The sequence below is a fragment of the Sander lucioperca genome, chromosome 20, assembly GCF_008315115.2.
Source record: "Sander lucioperca isolate FBNREF2018 chromosome 20, SLUC_FBN_1.2, whole genome shotgun sequence".
In the NCBI taxonomy this organism is placed as follows: Eukaryota; Metazoa; Chordata; class Actinopteri; order Perciformes; family Percidae; genus Sander; species Sander lucioperca.
This window is the reverse complement of record NC_050192.1, coordinates 4,979,592-4,993,611: the sequence shown is the minus strand read 5'-3', so window position 1 is coordinate 4,993,611 and position 14,020 is coordinate 4,979,592. Positions and strand designations below refer to the sequence as shown.

Sequence of the window (14,020 nt, the reverse complement as noted above, 5' to 3'; positions counted from 1 at the left end):
CATAAATACAGTCTCTGCTCAGTGCTAGGTTAAAGCAGCGGGGTTTTTAATTTAAGTCCTTCTCAAGGGTTTGACTGTCGCTCTCCTCTTCATCCTCGTCCTCCTCCTCCTCATCATCACCGAACGTCTGCTCCTCCATGGCGATGAGCGAGTGCGAGCGTGCCGCCACCTGAGCGGCGAGGGCGGAGCTGAAGCTGAGAGCCTCTGGGCCGTGGAGCTCCGTCAGTCTGTCCATCACTGTGACGGCAGGGACTTTAGGCTTCAGGAAGCAGTCCAGACCGTTCTGGCCCTCCTCCAGGACACCGTCGTATTGGTGTAGCTCAGACGCTCCTCCTCCTCCTCTGGTACGCACCGAGGTTCCTCCCAAATCCCCTTCCTTCTCCTCCAAACCACAGCTGAACTCCGTCACCGGCTCTGCGAAGGGGTCAGGCCTCACCCTGCCATCTTTTCCTTCCTCTTCCTCCCCTTTGTTTCCTGCAGAGCACTCTGAAAAGTGGTTTCCTTCTTTGTCGTCACTTTCTATAGATCCCAGAGAAGTCGGAGCGTCTGACGGCTTTGTGGCAGGATCTGAACTCTCACTGTGAGCTGAAGGTGTCACAGCAGCTGCACGAAAGAAGAGGAAATATATCACTTAGGGTTGAACTCATATATTGATTTGCAGTTTTAACCTTGTATTACAAATCTGATATTGGCAAGTCCGTCACAGGCTCAATCCAAGAATATTAACAATACCAGCAAAATCACCACCAGTCAAACTCTAACGTCCTCATCTATAAATGATCACAGGAGAGAGGTGACATGGGTCAGTGCAGACCTTGGTCGTTGAAAAGCAGCTGCTTCCTCTTCATCCTCTCCCCCTCTGACGCACGGAAGCCCAGCACAGCTTTGAGCTCCGACAGGACGCGACGGGACTCCTCCCTCTCCCGGCGCTGCCGCTCCCGTTCCTCCGGTGACAAGATGTCAGACCAAGACCCTCTGCCTTCACCGTCAGATTCGGAGTCGGACACGTAGGCCTCCCACTCCTGGTCCAATGAAACAGCAGGGGAGGTTGACAACAGGGAAACAGATCAGGATGGAGAATGACTGTTTCATGGCAGTTTTAAAGGCCACATACTAGGGACATAAATCTTGACTGTGGAGAGGAAATCTTGGGTGTAAATAGGAGGCACACAATGCAAGATGCCAGGTGGACATTTCATCTTACCAGCTCTTCTGGCACAGGGTCTCTGTCCAGGATCAACGGGTAGGATGGAGGAGGAGCAGGAATCTCGGTTACAGGGGTACCACACTGCTCCAGACCCTCGGCATAACCTGCAGAGATGGTGTGCGTTATTGCAAACTGACTGTCGTGCTCTGGTTGGTCTGTTTCTTGTCCTACATTGTGATGGAGCCACTTCCACCAGCACTGTCAATAGTCTTGAGTCATGGTAAAGGAAGGAGGAAGCCTGCGCTAAAAATAAGCCCTGTGTAAATATGGAAACTAATATACTACTAACGGTGATGTCACTGTTCTGTATTGGCTGTCAGCCGTGGTGTTATATTTAACGAACAGCCATGAGAGTGTTTGCGTTGGAACCAGCTCACCTGGACAAGCGTTGGCCCGTCTCAGCATGCGCTCCACCTGGCAGATGGTGTCCTCCCAGCAGCCGGTGCTGGCCTGCATGTGAGGCTGCAGCTGGTGCAGCCGGTCACTGAGGTCCTGGTAGCCCTCGAATGTCAACTCCGTCGGTTCCTTGGACACCATCAGTTTCTCCAGGTCGTCCTCCAGGATGATCATCCTGATGATATCAAAAACCGAAGGAGGAGGAATGTTGACATTGACAATTAGGCGACTTTTACGCTGTATGTTTTGCCAAGAAATGAAACAGAAAGTGCAGACGAAACTCAAGCTAGACTTGGCTGCTTTAAGTTAGGTTTATATAGTTTTCTGTCTAAATGTTAAGTTTCACAAACATGACATCCAAACATAAATGGGGGAAGAGGCGTCAAAATGTAAGTTGTCATTTACAAAACTGCGATTGTTGTAGTGGTAGATAACTTTATTGTCCACGTGGGGCAGTTGGGTTTGCGGCCCAGTCGCAAGGCACTTCATGACAGGACATCAGACATATGACACCAACAAATAGTCCGTACATGGACGCCCGGATAGCTCAGTTGGTAGAGCTGGCGCCCATATATAGAGGTTTACTCCTCGATGCAGCAGGCCCGGGTTCGACTCCGACCTGCGGCCCTTTGCTGCATGTCATTCCCCCCCTCTCTCTCCCCTTTCATTTCTTCAGCTGCCCTGTGAATAAAGACCTAAAAATGCCCCAAAAAATAATAATAATAATAATAAAAAAAAAAAAAAAAGAAAATGGCTTGTGGTACAAAAGAGAATTTGGATCTGTTCTTGGTCAGAAGGGGTGGGCAGAAACGACGCCTAGATGGCAGTAGTTTAAAATGAGATGCCAGGGGGTGTGTGCAGTCACATACAATGTCGTTGGCCTTTCTCACCAGTCTGTCTTTGTAAATGTGTTCAATGCTCGGTAGTGTTATCCCAAGTAACTTGCTGGCAGTTGTAACTGTTTTTCTGATTGTCTTTTTCTGTGACTCAGTTGCTTTTCTGAACCAGCAGATAATACAGCAAGTTAAAACACTTTCAATAAAAGTGATTACATGCTGTTTTTTTTTTATAATTTGCTCAACCCTTTCTTGTTAGGGCTTCAATGTGTGGTCATAACTATAAACTTTGATGCTGGGGCTCATAGTAAATGGCACTTTTATATTCCGGTGACTCATATACTTTAGAGCCTTTTCCACAATCTACTTCTTGGTAGTCTCAGAATTTACAAATCTTTCTCGAACTGTTTTTCTTCATCTCCATCGGCTCCATTGTGAGTGCTATGAATTTAATAAAGGAAATCATTGAGGGATAACGGCTATCTGTCTGCTTTATTAAAAGTACAAATAGTTTCTTATTTAGTCCCTAGTTTTTTTACATTCAGTGTAAAGTTTGAAAATTCATATTTGCCCTTTCATTAATTTTGTGTCTTTTATTTGTGACTCATGCCTTTTAAATGTATGTCATTTTTAATATTATTTTCATATTTGACAAGAAAATCTCAACTCAAGGTCCATTTAGTAGTTTTTTCTGTATTTTCTGCATTATAATAATATATTGCAGAAATGTTGTGTTTTTTGATCAATTAAACTGTAAATAATTAAATTTTTTAGTACAACGTAGCACTATTTAAAATGGTGTAATTTATTTCTTACTTTTAATATATTTCTAGTACATCCCTACAATCCTACTTTCTATACCCTTATTTATTTCTTTACTTTGTACTAATACTGCTTTGCTGGTGGAATGACCCAGTTTCCCCTCACTGATCATTAAAGTCTCATCTCCTCTTATGGGAAGTGTAGAATGAGGGCAGTCAGGATTGTGAGAGTGTGAGTGTGAGTGTGTATGTGTGTGTGTGTGTGTGTGTGTGTGTGTGTCTCACTCGCTGAGCAGGGCCTTGAGGTGCAGCTGCAGGCTTCGGATAGAGGTGTGCAGGGTGTTGAGCTCCCGGCATTTCTCCCTTGCTCTCCCCGTCCTGTCAGAGCCCGTCGTCCTCAGATGGGTCTCAAAGTGTCGGTGGAAGTCGTAGCTGCGCTGCACTTCGCAGAGGCAGCTGCCCAGAGCGTGATGGAGGGGCTCGGTCACAGCGGCGATGGAGCGGTGCAGCGGGGGAGGAGGTGGGGAGGTGTCTTCGTTGGGTTTGCCCTCTTCTGGCTCCTCTACTCTTCGATGTGACAGGAGAAGAGCCAGTCGACGGAAACATTCAGAGCTTTGTCCCACCCACAGCTGGAACAGCATCTACAGGACAAAACAACAAACATCTGCTGAACAACATATATGCATATAAGCCCTTCATCACAGAACCAGCACCATTCCTTTCTTTGGCTCTTTCAGCTGTCAATTGTTGCTTGTTTCCGTCCTTTTAATTCAAGAGCCAAAATGAGATCAGTTCATGAATACACTCAATAGGCTATGTGACAAAACTGTAGGTGTTTGCAAAATACTCATATTACAGGATAGATAGCAGAGAAGTGGATAAAGTAGATTAAGATTAAGCTTCTTCCCGTTCTTGTTGAGAGTTAGCTGAGCAGATCATTACCACTTTCATGTCTGTGCGGTAGGTCGAGGCTTCCGCCAGCAGCCGGTTAGCTTAGTTGAGCCTGGAAAGACGGGGAATCAGCTAGCCACTCTGTCTGCAAGGCCTTACCTTCAGGGCAGGCAGGCTGTAGTCATCAGTCAGCTCCTGAGCCTGCTCGTCACCCAGGTGCTCAATCCCCAGGCCGAGTCCCAGCTCCTTCAGAGGCACCGCAGACACGTAGTTGGTCACATTATCGATCTCAGAGTTCAGAGGGAACGTTGGAGGGGAGGGGGTTAAGGACACATTACACTTCTTTGAAAAAAAACAGTGTGCACCTATTTGTGTCTCATAAAAACATTACCTCACAAAATTCTAGATTTATACAGAGTCATTTCATATTTCAAATAGCATATTAATGCCTATAAAAGTCTACAAATCGTCAACAACTGAATGAGATCAAAAGAGGTCTGGGGATTTCCGACCTCAATCAACATTCTCGTCTTGCTGAGTAATAGCCGTTAACCTCAAAAAACAAGTTACCAATGACATTTTCCCTCCATACTCTATATATATACACTATACTAACTATATATATATATATATATATACACACTCCTTTTTGATCGAGAGTATCTTTAAGCATATGTGTGCATCTGAAATAAAACAAGTTATAAAAACAAGTACAAGTCTTTGTCACAAAAGGGTATGAATTTATGCAGTCTGCTTTATACTTATGATGCCAAAACCAGGCTAATTACCCGCTGTGCCACTAGAAAGGAGTTCCAAAATAAGAGCACTATTTTGAGTTATTAAGTCTTTATCTCAAGGTAAAGGATATGCCTTGAGCATGTGACAGGTGGCTCTACGAGACGCTCTGAAGGCCGTCCGGAGCGCCCGGTACAGGGCCTTCCTCAGTCCGATCAGCTGCTGGCCTCGTGGCACCGCCCCCGGCCCCGCCCTGCTAAAGGAGTTGGCCGCACTCACCCTGTCGAGCAAACTTGACAAGTGAAATGTGATACAACTGTGGAGACGTCCCAAAGAGGCAGGGGGGCACACGCAACACTGAACACCACATCACTAAAGACGACACACGAAACTAACCAACAAACTCAGACAATGAGCGCTAACACAGGAGTGTTAAAAACACAATGCAGTTGTGACGAACAAGACAATATGACATGCTATTAAAGGAATAGTTTGACATTTTAGGAAATATAATATGCTTAAATCCCTTTCTTACCAGGAGTTACATGACAACATCGTAAGCACCCATGTCTGTGTGGTAAATATGGAGCTACAGCTGCAGCTGGTTAGCTAAGCTAAGCTAAAGACTGGAAACAGGGTCAAACAGCTAGAATGGCTCTGTCCAAATGTAACAAAATCCACCTACCAGCACCTTCCAAAGCTCAATAATTAACATCCTATATCTTGTTTGTTTAGTTCTTACAAAAACTAAAGGGTAAAGAGGACGTTCTGGTAGGACTTTCGGATCCAGGCTAGCGGTTTTCCCATGTCCTGTCTTTATGCTAAGCTAAGCTAAGCTAATTGGCTGCGTGCTATGGCTTCATATTTCCCGTACAAACATGAAAGTGGTATCAATCTTCTCATCTAACTCTCTAGAAGAGAGCAAAAGTATTCATTTAACTTACTTAAGTGATTAAAGTACGTGCTTTTATAGACAATGCTAAAGCTATACACACACAGACAGTGACAAATTGTGTCTAAAACAAGAGCTGACATAAATAATAAAACACCTACAGACACACTACCTGAGAGAAGGTAACTTAACTAAGACACCACCAAAAGAAAAAAGAGTGAATCAACTGAGGAGGCTTGAACCAAGCAGTGACAGTAGGAGACATGACAGGAAATGCACATGAACATTCTGAGATTGGGTGATACGCATGTAGGTAAACATAAAACAAGCACACTTACAGGGTGAACCCTCTGGAGATGACCTCCGTCTCCTGCACCAGGCGCAGGGCTTTACGAGACAGCCCGGTCAGAGTCTTGCTGTTGTGGACCAGAGTCTGGAGCTGCGTGGCCCGTGCGTGCACGGCTCTCTGCATGCGGCCCATTCTCCACAGCATGACTCCCCTCAGTCCAAGCCAGCCCAGCAGTGCCAGGCCCCACGGGGCTGCCGCCAGCGACCACAGGCCCTCAGAGCAGAGACCCAGCAGCACCGCAGACAGGCCGACCAGCCCCGCCACGTCCCTGAGTGAGGACAACAGGAGGGAGTTGTGATTAGTTTAGATGAAAGTGCAATACTAAATTCCTGGAGTGTCCCTTTAATAAGACACTATTATTAGAATCAATTCACTAGCAATTACTTTTTTTTTTTTAAGTTTCTTTAAGTTATCTTTGTAGCATCCCGAGAATACCAAGGCTGTAATAAATACACTGAACTGATTTCATTCGTTTCAAATGTCATTAAATGAAAATATTTTATTTTGTTATATTAATAATGCTGTAGATACAAATACTAGTCTTTTGCATCTGTGTTTTGTCAAATTTCAATTTCTTGTCTTGTCAGAAGGTGCTCTTTTTGCAGGTCTTTGTTGAAAACTTCAGTGCTTACACTAATTAATAAACAAAAATGACTGCATATACCCAGGATATGGACCCCAGGAAGAGTAGCTGATGTTCTGCATCAGCTAATGGGGATCCTAATAAAATCAAATCAAATATAGATGGGATGGACTAAGAGGAACATTCCACAATAGCACTCAATCCAAAACGTTATCCCTGCAATACATAATCTTTAAGAGACTTTCCTTCCAAAAACTATGATAGTTTTCTGAACGTTTACTTTTACTATTGTTTTAGAGGCCATAGTTTCAGTTTGTGCTGGGGTTGTATTGGAATGCATTCTATTCTCTTGCTTTGCCCATCCACTGTGGTGTCTCTATGTATTTGTTTCCTAACAGTGTACCATAGGGAGGGCCTGGCTATGAGGCTTGGTCTGGGCAGGCTGCTCGCTCGGCTGGATGAGCCAGAGACGGACGAGCCGAGGGTGAGCAGACTCGGGTCCAACAGCTCGATCAGCTCCACATCCTCCTGCAGCAGCACGTCCTGGTCCAGAATGCACTTCACAGAGTACTGGCCGAAGACAGAGTCCTACAAGAGAAAGAGAAACACATTGAAGAAAAAGTGCATAAAACAAAGAGATGCCTTTAAATGTAAAACAGAGTGAAGTTGCTGGTTTCAGTGCCAGCATTCCTTTCCGTTTGCCATTCTACCTACCAGCTGCTGGCCCATCTTACGAGAGGCAGCCGCCTGGTGAATCGGACTCCATCTCCACAACGCTTCAGCCAGTCTCCAGAAGCGTCCTCCCTGCAAATCACAGACAGGGAAAGGGTTATAAATCAGTTCATTAAGTAACGACTCCGTTCCAGTTTTATTCAGGGCTTTCCATTATTTTATGCCCACAATGGATAAGTAAAATATATTCCAGATTATAATACCAAATGTCATTTTGGTGTGCTTCCTTTAGCTTGGCTTTATTTCCCAGGAATCACACATCTAATAAATAGCAACTGTGTGCACTCAAAAACACACACTCGGTCAAAAGGAGTATCCCAGGAGACAAACTCTTTGAGGCGACAACAATATGTGCAATGTGTGTTTGTAAAAACACTCACTCCCGGGTCTTACATAGCTCTGTTGTGGCAAAAAAACCCACATCAATTTGTTGAATTTCCATTTCAGTGTTATAACTAGATGTTTACATTTTCGGCATCAATAAAACTAAAGCTTTTATTCTCTGAAATTACACGGTTGACAGATGGAAAGGAAGGATTGCTTTGGTTCTAGAAAAAGAAACAAGTTTGTACGCCTTTCAATGGAGACACTGCGTACACCACACAGAAACAAACACAGACTTCTGTTTTATTTCTTGCTTCTAAGGAGTCTCTGCACCGTGGACTCGCACTGTAAACAGTCTGAGACATCCAATCACAACCAGAGTGACATAGTGGCCAACATTTTAAAGTGCGTTGACATTTCAATGCAGAACATACCTCAGGTGGTTCAAAATGTGCAAGTTGTTGCAAGTTTTTCATGCAAGTGCTAAATAGCCTACAAAAATCCCAAACTGTGTAATGCCTAATCATGAATAGGATCTATTATTCTAACTAATCTGCTTAGAGTGTTGGGACTCATTTTAAAAGTTCCTTTAACCCTTGTGTTGTCTTCCCTCGACCAAGCAACTTTTTGTTTTTCTGGGTCAAGATTTGAAATCAAAACTTCTTTTTTTTTTCACACTTTTGTCACTTTTTTGTCCAAGTTTTTTGTCACTTTTGCCGTTTGTTTCTGCGCTTTTTCTTAAAAACATTTTTTCTTCTTTTTTGAAGCTATTTCCAAAGATTTTATCATTTTTTTCAACGTTCTTTTATCATTTTTTTTCTTCAAATGCTATAAACTTGAATAAAACACCCAAATTCAATGAAAGTAGTGAACTGACCATTTATTTTACTTGTGAAGAGCGTTGTAGGGAACCATCCACGTTCTTTTTTTGGACAATTCGGTTGAAAGAAAATCAAATTTCTGATATAGAAACTTTTTGAAAATGGGTCAATTTGACCCGAGGATAACAGGAGGGTTAAAAAACTGAGAATCCTGTAGAAACCAGCATCATAACATCCTGTGGAGTGTGTGTGCACTCCAGCCGGTTATTGATTCAGACTGGGCAGCCTGTGAGCTCAGCTGACCCCTTTTCTGTGGGGTGAAGCACAAGTGTTATTATTCCAACGGTCGCAGTAGTATTGATTACTTATTTGAGACTGAGTTTCAGGACTGGGGATTCACACAACAGTCATCAGCCTCCAAGTAGGCCACAGCCCCTGTTCCGTCTTCTCTGTAGTATCAAAGCGGCTAATCCTACCACAGAGATGATGTAAACCACGTACAGATTAACTCACAGATGCCTGCACTCCCACTACTGTATAATATCCTGCAACAGTCAGTTCCTGCTCATCAGTATTCTCCTGGTGTCATACAGAAAACACTCCAGCTTCCAGACACTGGACTGATGGGTACTACGTGAGTGAACGGACACACACACAGCACAGATAGCTGCATTTGTTAACAAATCTATGTGTAAAGCATGTAGTGCTTTGAGGAAATAGTTCAACATTTTGGAAGGGGAAAGAAAATCTGTCCATTCAGTACAGAGGCAGGAGATGATTAGCTTAGCTTAGCAGAAAGACTGGAAACAGGGGGAAACAGCTAGCCTAGCTCTGTCCAAACAAAATCCTACCAGCGCCTCTAAAGCTTGCTAACAAACACATTATATCTTCTTTAATCCAAACAAAAACCTATGTGTAAAAACATCAAGCTGGGGTTTCACCTATCAAGCCAATAATTCCTCTGTTTCCAGCTTCTCAAATGTGAGAATTTGCGGATTTTTTTCTCGTTTATATCATTGTGAACTGTATATCTTTTGGGTTTTTGTCAGACAGTCTAACTGGTTCCACATCTCAAATGTGAATATTTGCTGGTTTTCTTTATTACTTCTATAATAGATTTGAACCAGCAGCCTTTGCGATTATGATCCCACTTGCAAAAGTTTTGGGCTAATCCTGCTTCAACATACAAATTAATTGACATGACATCCAAATTATCAGCATTTCAGGTCAAGGACATTCACATATACAGTACGTACCACAAATGTGTATGTGGGCTGTGTTTAGTAAGACCTTTTACTGGTAATGTAAAAAAAAAAAAAAAAAAAAAAAGATAAACTGTGGTCCGTCTATGTGAACGAGGTGTTTTGCCTCGGCTCCGACTTTATCTGAGCTCCAGGAAACTGGCCACACAGGGACGACCCCTCTCATCCGAATCCCTCATCCTCTTTAACTCCTTAGAACAACAGCGTACCAGAGAGGAAGCGTGACATGTACGGAAAGTTCCTGAACGAAACAAACACAAAACTGTTTCCCGTCGAAAATAAGGAGGGGGGAGAACGAGGAGAGGCAGAGTCATCTGATCCTGAAGCTTCCCAGGACAAGTCTGTGTGAATCACAGGTCGACTCAAATTACAGTCATCGACGGGTGGATTAATGCAAGTGCAATTCAAAGTTCACAAGTTCCTTTGATTGCGGAGGTGAAGCGCACACAGATCCAAAACCAAGCACACATGTGTAAATGTCAACAAAACGCAAACTATTTGTAAGAGTAGGTTCAGGAATTACGTCAAGGGGAGAGCAGAGTGTGGTCGCAGTTATCACATTCAGACTATCTCTTCTAAAAATCAGGACAACAGCAGGAGAGAGATGCAGAAAAGGAATCTGCCGTATGTGTGTGAGATTAAAGATTAAAGAACATGCAACGCAAAATACCTGCATCTGTGTGTAGGAAGCCCTGGTTGCCATGCTTTGTCTGATTAAAGCGAAGCAAAGAAGACCAGTGCACATAACGGTCTGTGGGTGATTGTTTGCCAATACGTGTCACTGTTTGGAGTCAATAGTCAAATGAATTACTTTCTGTGACAAACACACGTAGACAGACACACACAGCCCCGGGTCAGGGATGCAGACTGTTTGAATAGTGATGGAGTGAGTTAGGCCTAGCCCCTCTCAGTCACATAGTCGACTGATTTTGACCTGATGGGGTCTTGATTCATCTAAAGATGCAAATAATCCTTATTTTAATTATTGATTCATCTGCAGACCATTTTCTTTATTAATTGTTTGGTCTATAAAAAAAAAAGTCAGCAAATAGTAAAACTGCCTTGTCGCATCATCTAATGTCTCGTTTTGTCCAACTAACCGTCCACAACCGAAGATCCTTACGATCACAATGAATGAATGAATGAATGAAGACATTTATTTCAGACATATCAAAAATAAACCAAACAAAACATCAAAAAAAAAATGTACTAATAACTTAAATAAGCAAAACATTCAATAAACAATAAGTAACATCAGCCAACATAGACCTGTCTGAAAAGGAGTAGGAAGAAGTATACACTTATTTAATCCTACCCCTTTTCCATAACTCAGTAAATTATTATTATTTCATTTACCACATATTTATATCTTATTTATATTTATCACATATACATATATAAACACACATATACATATATATATATACATATATATATATATACACATATACATATATATATACATATATATATATATATATATATATATATATATATACATATATATATATATATATATATATATATATATATATATATATACATATATATATATATATATATATATATATATATATATATATATATATATATATATATAGTATCTCACAAAAGTGAATACATCCCTCACATTTTTGTAAATATTTCATTATATCTTTTAATGGGACAACACTGAAGAAATTACACTTTGCTACAATGTAAAGTATTAAGTGTACAGCTTGTATAACAGTGTAAATGTGCTGTCCTCTCAAAATAACTCAAGACACAGCCATTAATGTCTAAACCGCTGGCAACAAAAGTCAGTACACCCCTATGTTAAATTCCCATAGAGGCAGGCAGATTTTTATTTTTAAAGGCCAGTTATTTCATGGATCCAGGATACTATGCATCCTGATAAAGTTCCCTTGGCCTTTGGAATTAAAATAGCCCCACATCATCACATACCCTTCACCATACCCCCACATCATCACATACCCTTCACCATACCTAGAGATTGGCATGGGGTACTTTCTATAAAATCATCTCTCAATGCAAATCAAACCAGCTATCAGGCTAACCGACATAAAACCATGCCAGTCTCTAGGTATGGTGAAGGGTATGTGATGATGTGGGGCTATTTTAATTCCAAAGGCCAAGGGAACTTTATCAGGATGCATAATATCCTGCTTTATGAACTGTTCTTATGGCTCTTTTTTTGTAGCGTGATCAGTGGTTGCAGTGTGCTTTTATAGGTGTTTTCCCCCAGACCTCCACACAGTAATTTAAATAAGGTAAAACCAGTGAACAATATAGAATATGAAGTGATTTGTGATCCAATACATGCTTTGCCTTACACAGGACTGAGATGCTTCTTGACACTTGAGGAAATTAAAATGTCTTTAGGAGAGGACAGGCATGTGTGATATTCGTGTCAAGGATGGGAGGAACTCACTGAAGTTTTCCGTGGATCTTCGTCAGGAGTGGTGAGGTCTCCCTCTTGTTCGCCATATTCGTCGTCCTGTGATGCTGTTGGACATGCCTCAAAGTCTGTGTGCCCTAGATCATGCAGGTACTGGAAAAGAGGGGAGTTCTGCAAAGAGAAAGAGAGGCAGATTGAGCAGTTGTTGAGGAATGATGGATAAGAAGGAGGGGAATGGAGAGCCAGACTTTCAATAGTGCCAGATGGAAGGATAGGGGGAGAAAATGTGGTCATCAGTCTGATGCGGGTTGAGCTTATTCTGCTCTAGTTTTTCCCCAGAGTGAATCCAAAAGTGTCCTGACTCTGATAAGCGAGGGAACTGATTCGTCAAGCCAGTCTACCTTCCCTCAGGATTCATCAGCTGAAGTTGAGGCACCTCCCTCACCCACATCTCCCATATCTCCTCCATGCAGCTTACTTTTCTGTTCTGGGAGGAATGTTGTAAAGCTAAGTGCCTTCACATGTGAATCTGTAAATCACTCATACAGATGCCAGGACTGTCTTTGGAGCCTCTCATTGCACCATGGAAACTGGACTACATCTAAGCACAAGTCATAATGTAATAATCCTATCTACTCATAGAGGGATAAACACAGGCGATGATGTTTCTTACCCTAAACAAAGAAAGCTCAGAATCAAATCAGCCATGAAATAAGCAGAGAGGAGGAAAAACACCCCATGCCAGAATATGTCCAAAAGATGTCTGACCCAGTTCTCCCCCAGCTGCTGGGAAAACATTACTTAGCATATTTGCTGTGTTTTGGTGCCTCTGCACAGCTGCACAGGGGCATCTCAGTTTAATGTAGCTAAATGACCCATCATAATACGCTATATGCCTAGATAGCAGCATAACAATTAGCTAAATGCTACTCACATGCATTGTCACACGAAGTCGCAGCAGCTCATGTTGTCACCATCCAGACGTAGCTACGTGTGTGTCAAGGATTTCTTTCTTTTTTTCAGAACCGACGCATTGGATCTGGTCATCCCCACCCCACCTCTCTCCCAATCTAGTAGCTTATGATGAAACACCAATAACAATGCGCACACTCGCACAGCTCAGCTCCCTCTCATGACCACCAAAAGCTCCTTGGCAGAAACACAGTTAGCAGCCGGCCAAATATGTGGATTTGTTTTGGATTGCCAATGAATGGCAACAGGGCAAACGGCTGCTTATGTGAAGCTCGCACGCCTACTAGCTTGTTAAGCTATCTGTGTGAGTGTGTGAGCCATAGAGCTAAGCTGCCGTTAATGAATCGGGAACCCAGCGTCAGAACTCGAAAGGTATGACAAAGCATCCGTAAGTTTCAATAAAAAACAAGCAGCGGCTGTAATACAAACCTCAAATACCACATCTTCGTCAAACTCCTCAGTCATTGCTCTCCGCCATCTATACACAGCCCGTTCTGCATTCTGAAGTTGTAGGCGACAGTAGTGAGGAACAGCCAGCCGTTGAGAAGTTGGTGGTTAGCCGGTTGCTAAAACGTCGCTAAAACTACAATTCCCATAATGCTCGTCTTCAACCGCCGCTTGCTCGCTAGCAACAAACAAGTTTTCGTGCTAGTTAGAGCGCCTCCGGTGGGCGCGAAAGGCAGTGGTCACACCGTTTGGAAAGCTAGGCAAGAAAAGCGTGTAAGGTTAGCGAGAAACAGCCACTGCATTACCGGAAATTGCCTTCAAAATAAAAAACACATTTTAACAATGTTTTGTCAATCAGAATCACAGCAAACAGTAGAATTTTTTTTTATTTACTGAAAATATACAGTTGAACAT

At 42.6% G+C, this 14,020-nt stretch overlaps 1 protein-coding gene across 3 annotated transcripts; it reads right to left on the bottom strand.

Annotated features, from left to right (window-relative positions):
- Nucleotides 1-2: 2 nt before the first annotated feature.
- Nucleotides 3-13,861, bottom strand: vezt (vezatin, adherens junctions transmembrane protein). Of its 3 annotated transcripts, none has more exons than XM_031313708.2 (12): nucleotides 13,589-13,861; nucleotides 12,221-12,358; nucleotides 7,365-7,454; nucleotides 7,054-7,238; nucleotides 6,057-6,335; nucleotides 4,960-5,118; nucleotides 4,251-4,398; nucleotides 3,486-3,841; nucleotides 1,585-1,778; nucleotides 1,205-1,311; nucleotides 815-1,022; nucleotides 3-603 (listed from the first exon to the last, which is right to left on the bottom strand). In XM_031313708.2, exons 1-12 carry the CDS (start codon nucleotides 13,622-13,624, stop codon nucleotides 47-49), a joined length of 2,457 nt encoding a protein of 818 aa, XP_031169568.1. In that variant the 5' UTR covers nucleotides 13,625-13,861; the 3' UTR covers nucleotides 3-46. The 3 variants fall into 3 exon arrangements, with proteins under 3 accessions (XP_031169568.1, XP_031169569.1, XP_031169570.1); XM_031313709.2 differs by having other exon boundaries at nucleotides 4,960-5,106; XM_031313710.2 differs by lacking the exon at nucleotides 13,589-13,861 and adding an exon at nucleotides 13,122-13,276.
- Nucleotides 13,862-14,020: the final 159 nt, after the last annotated feature.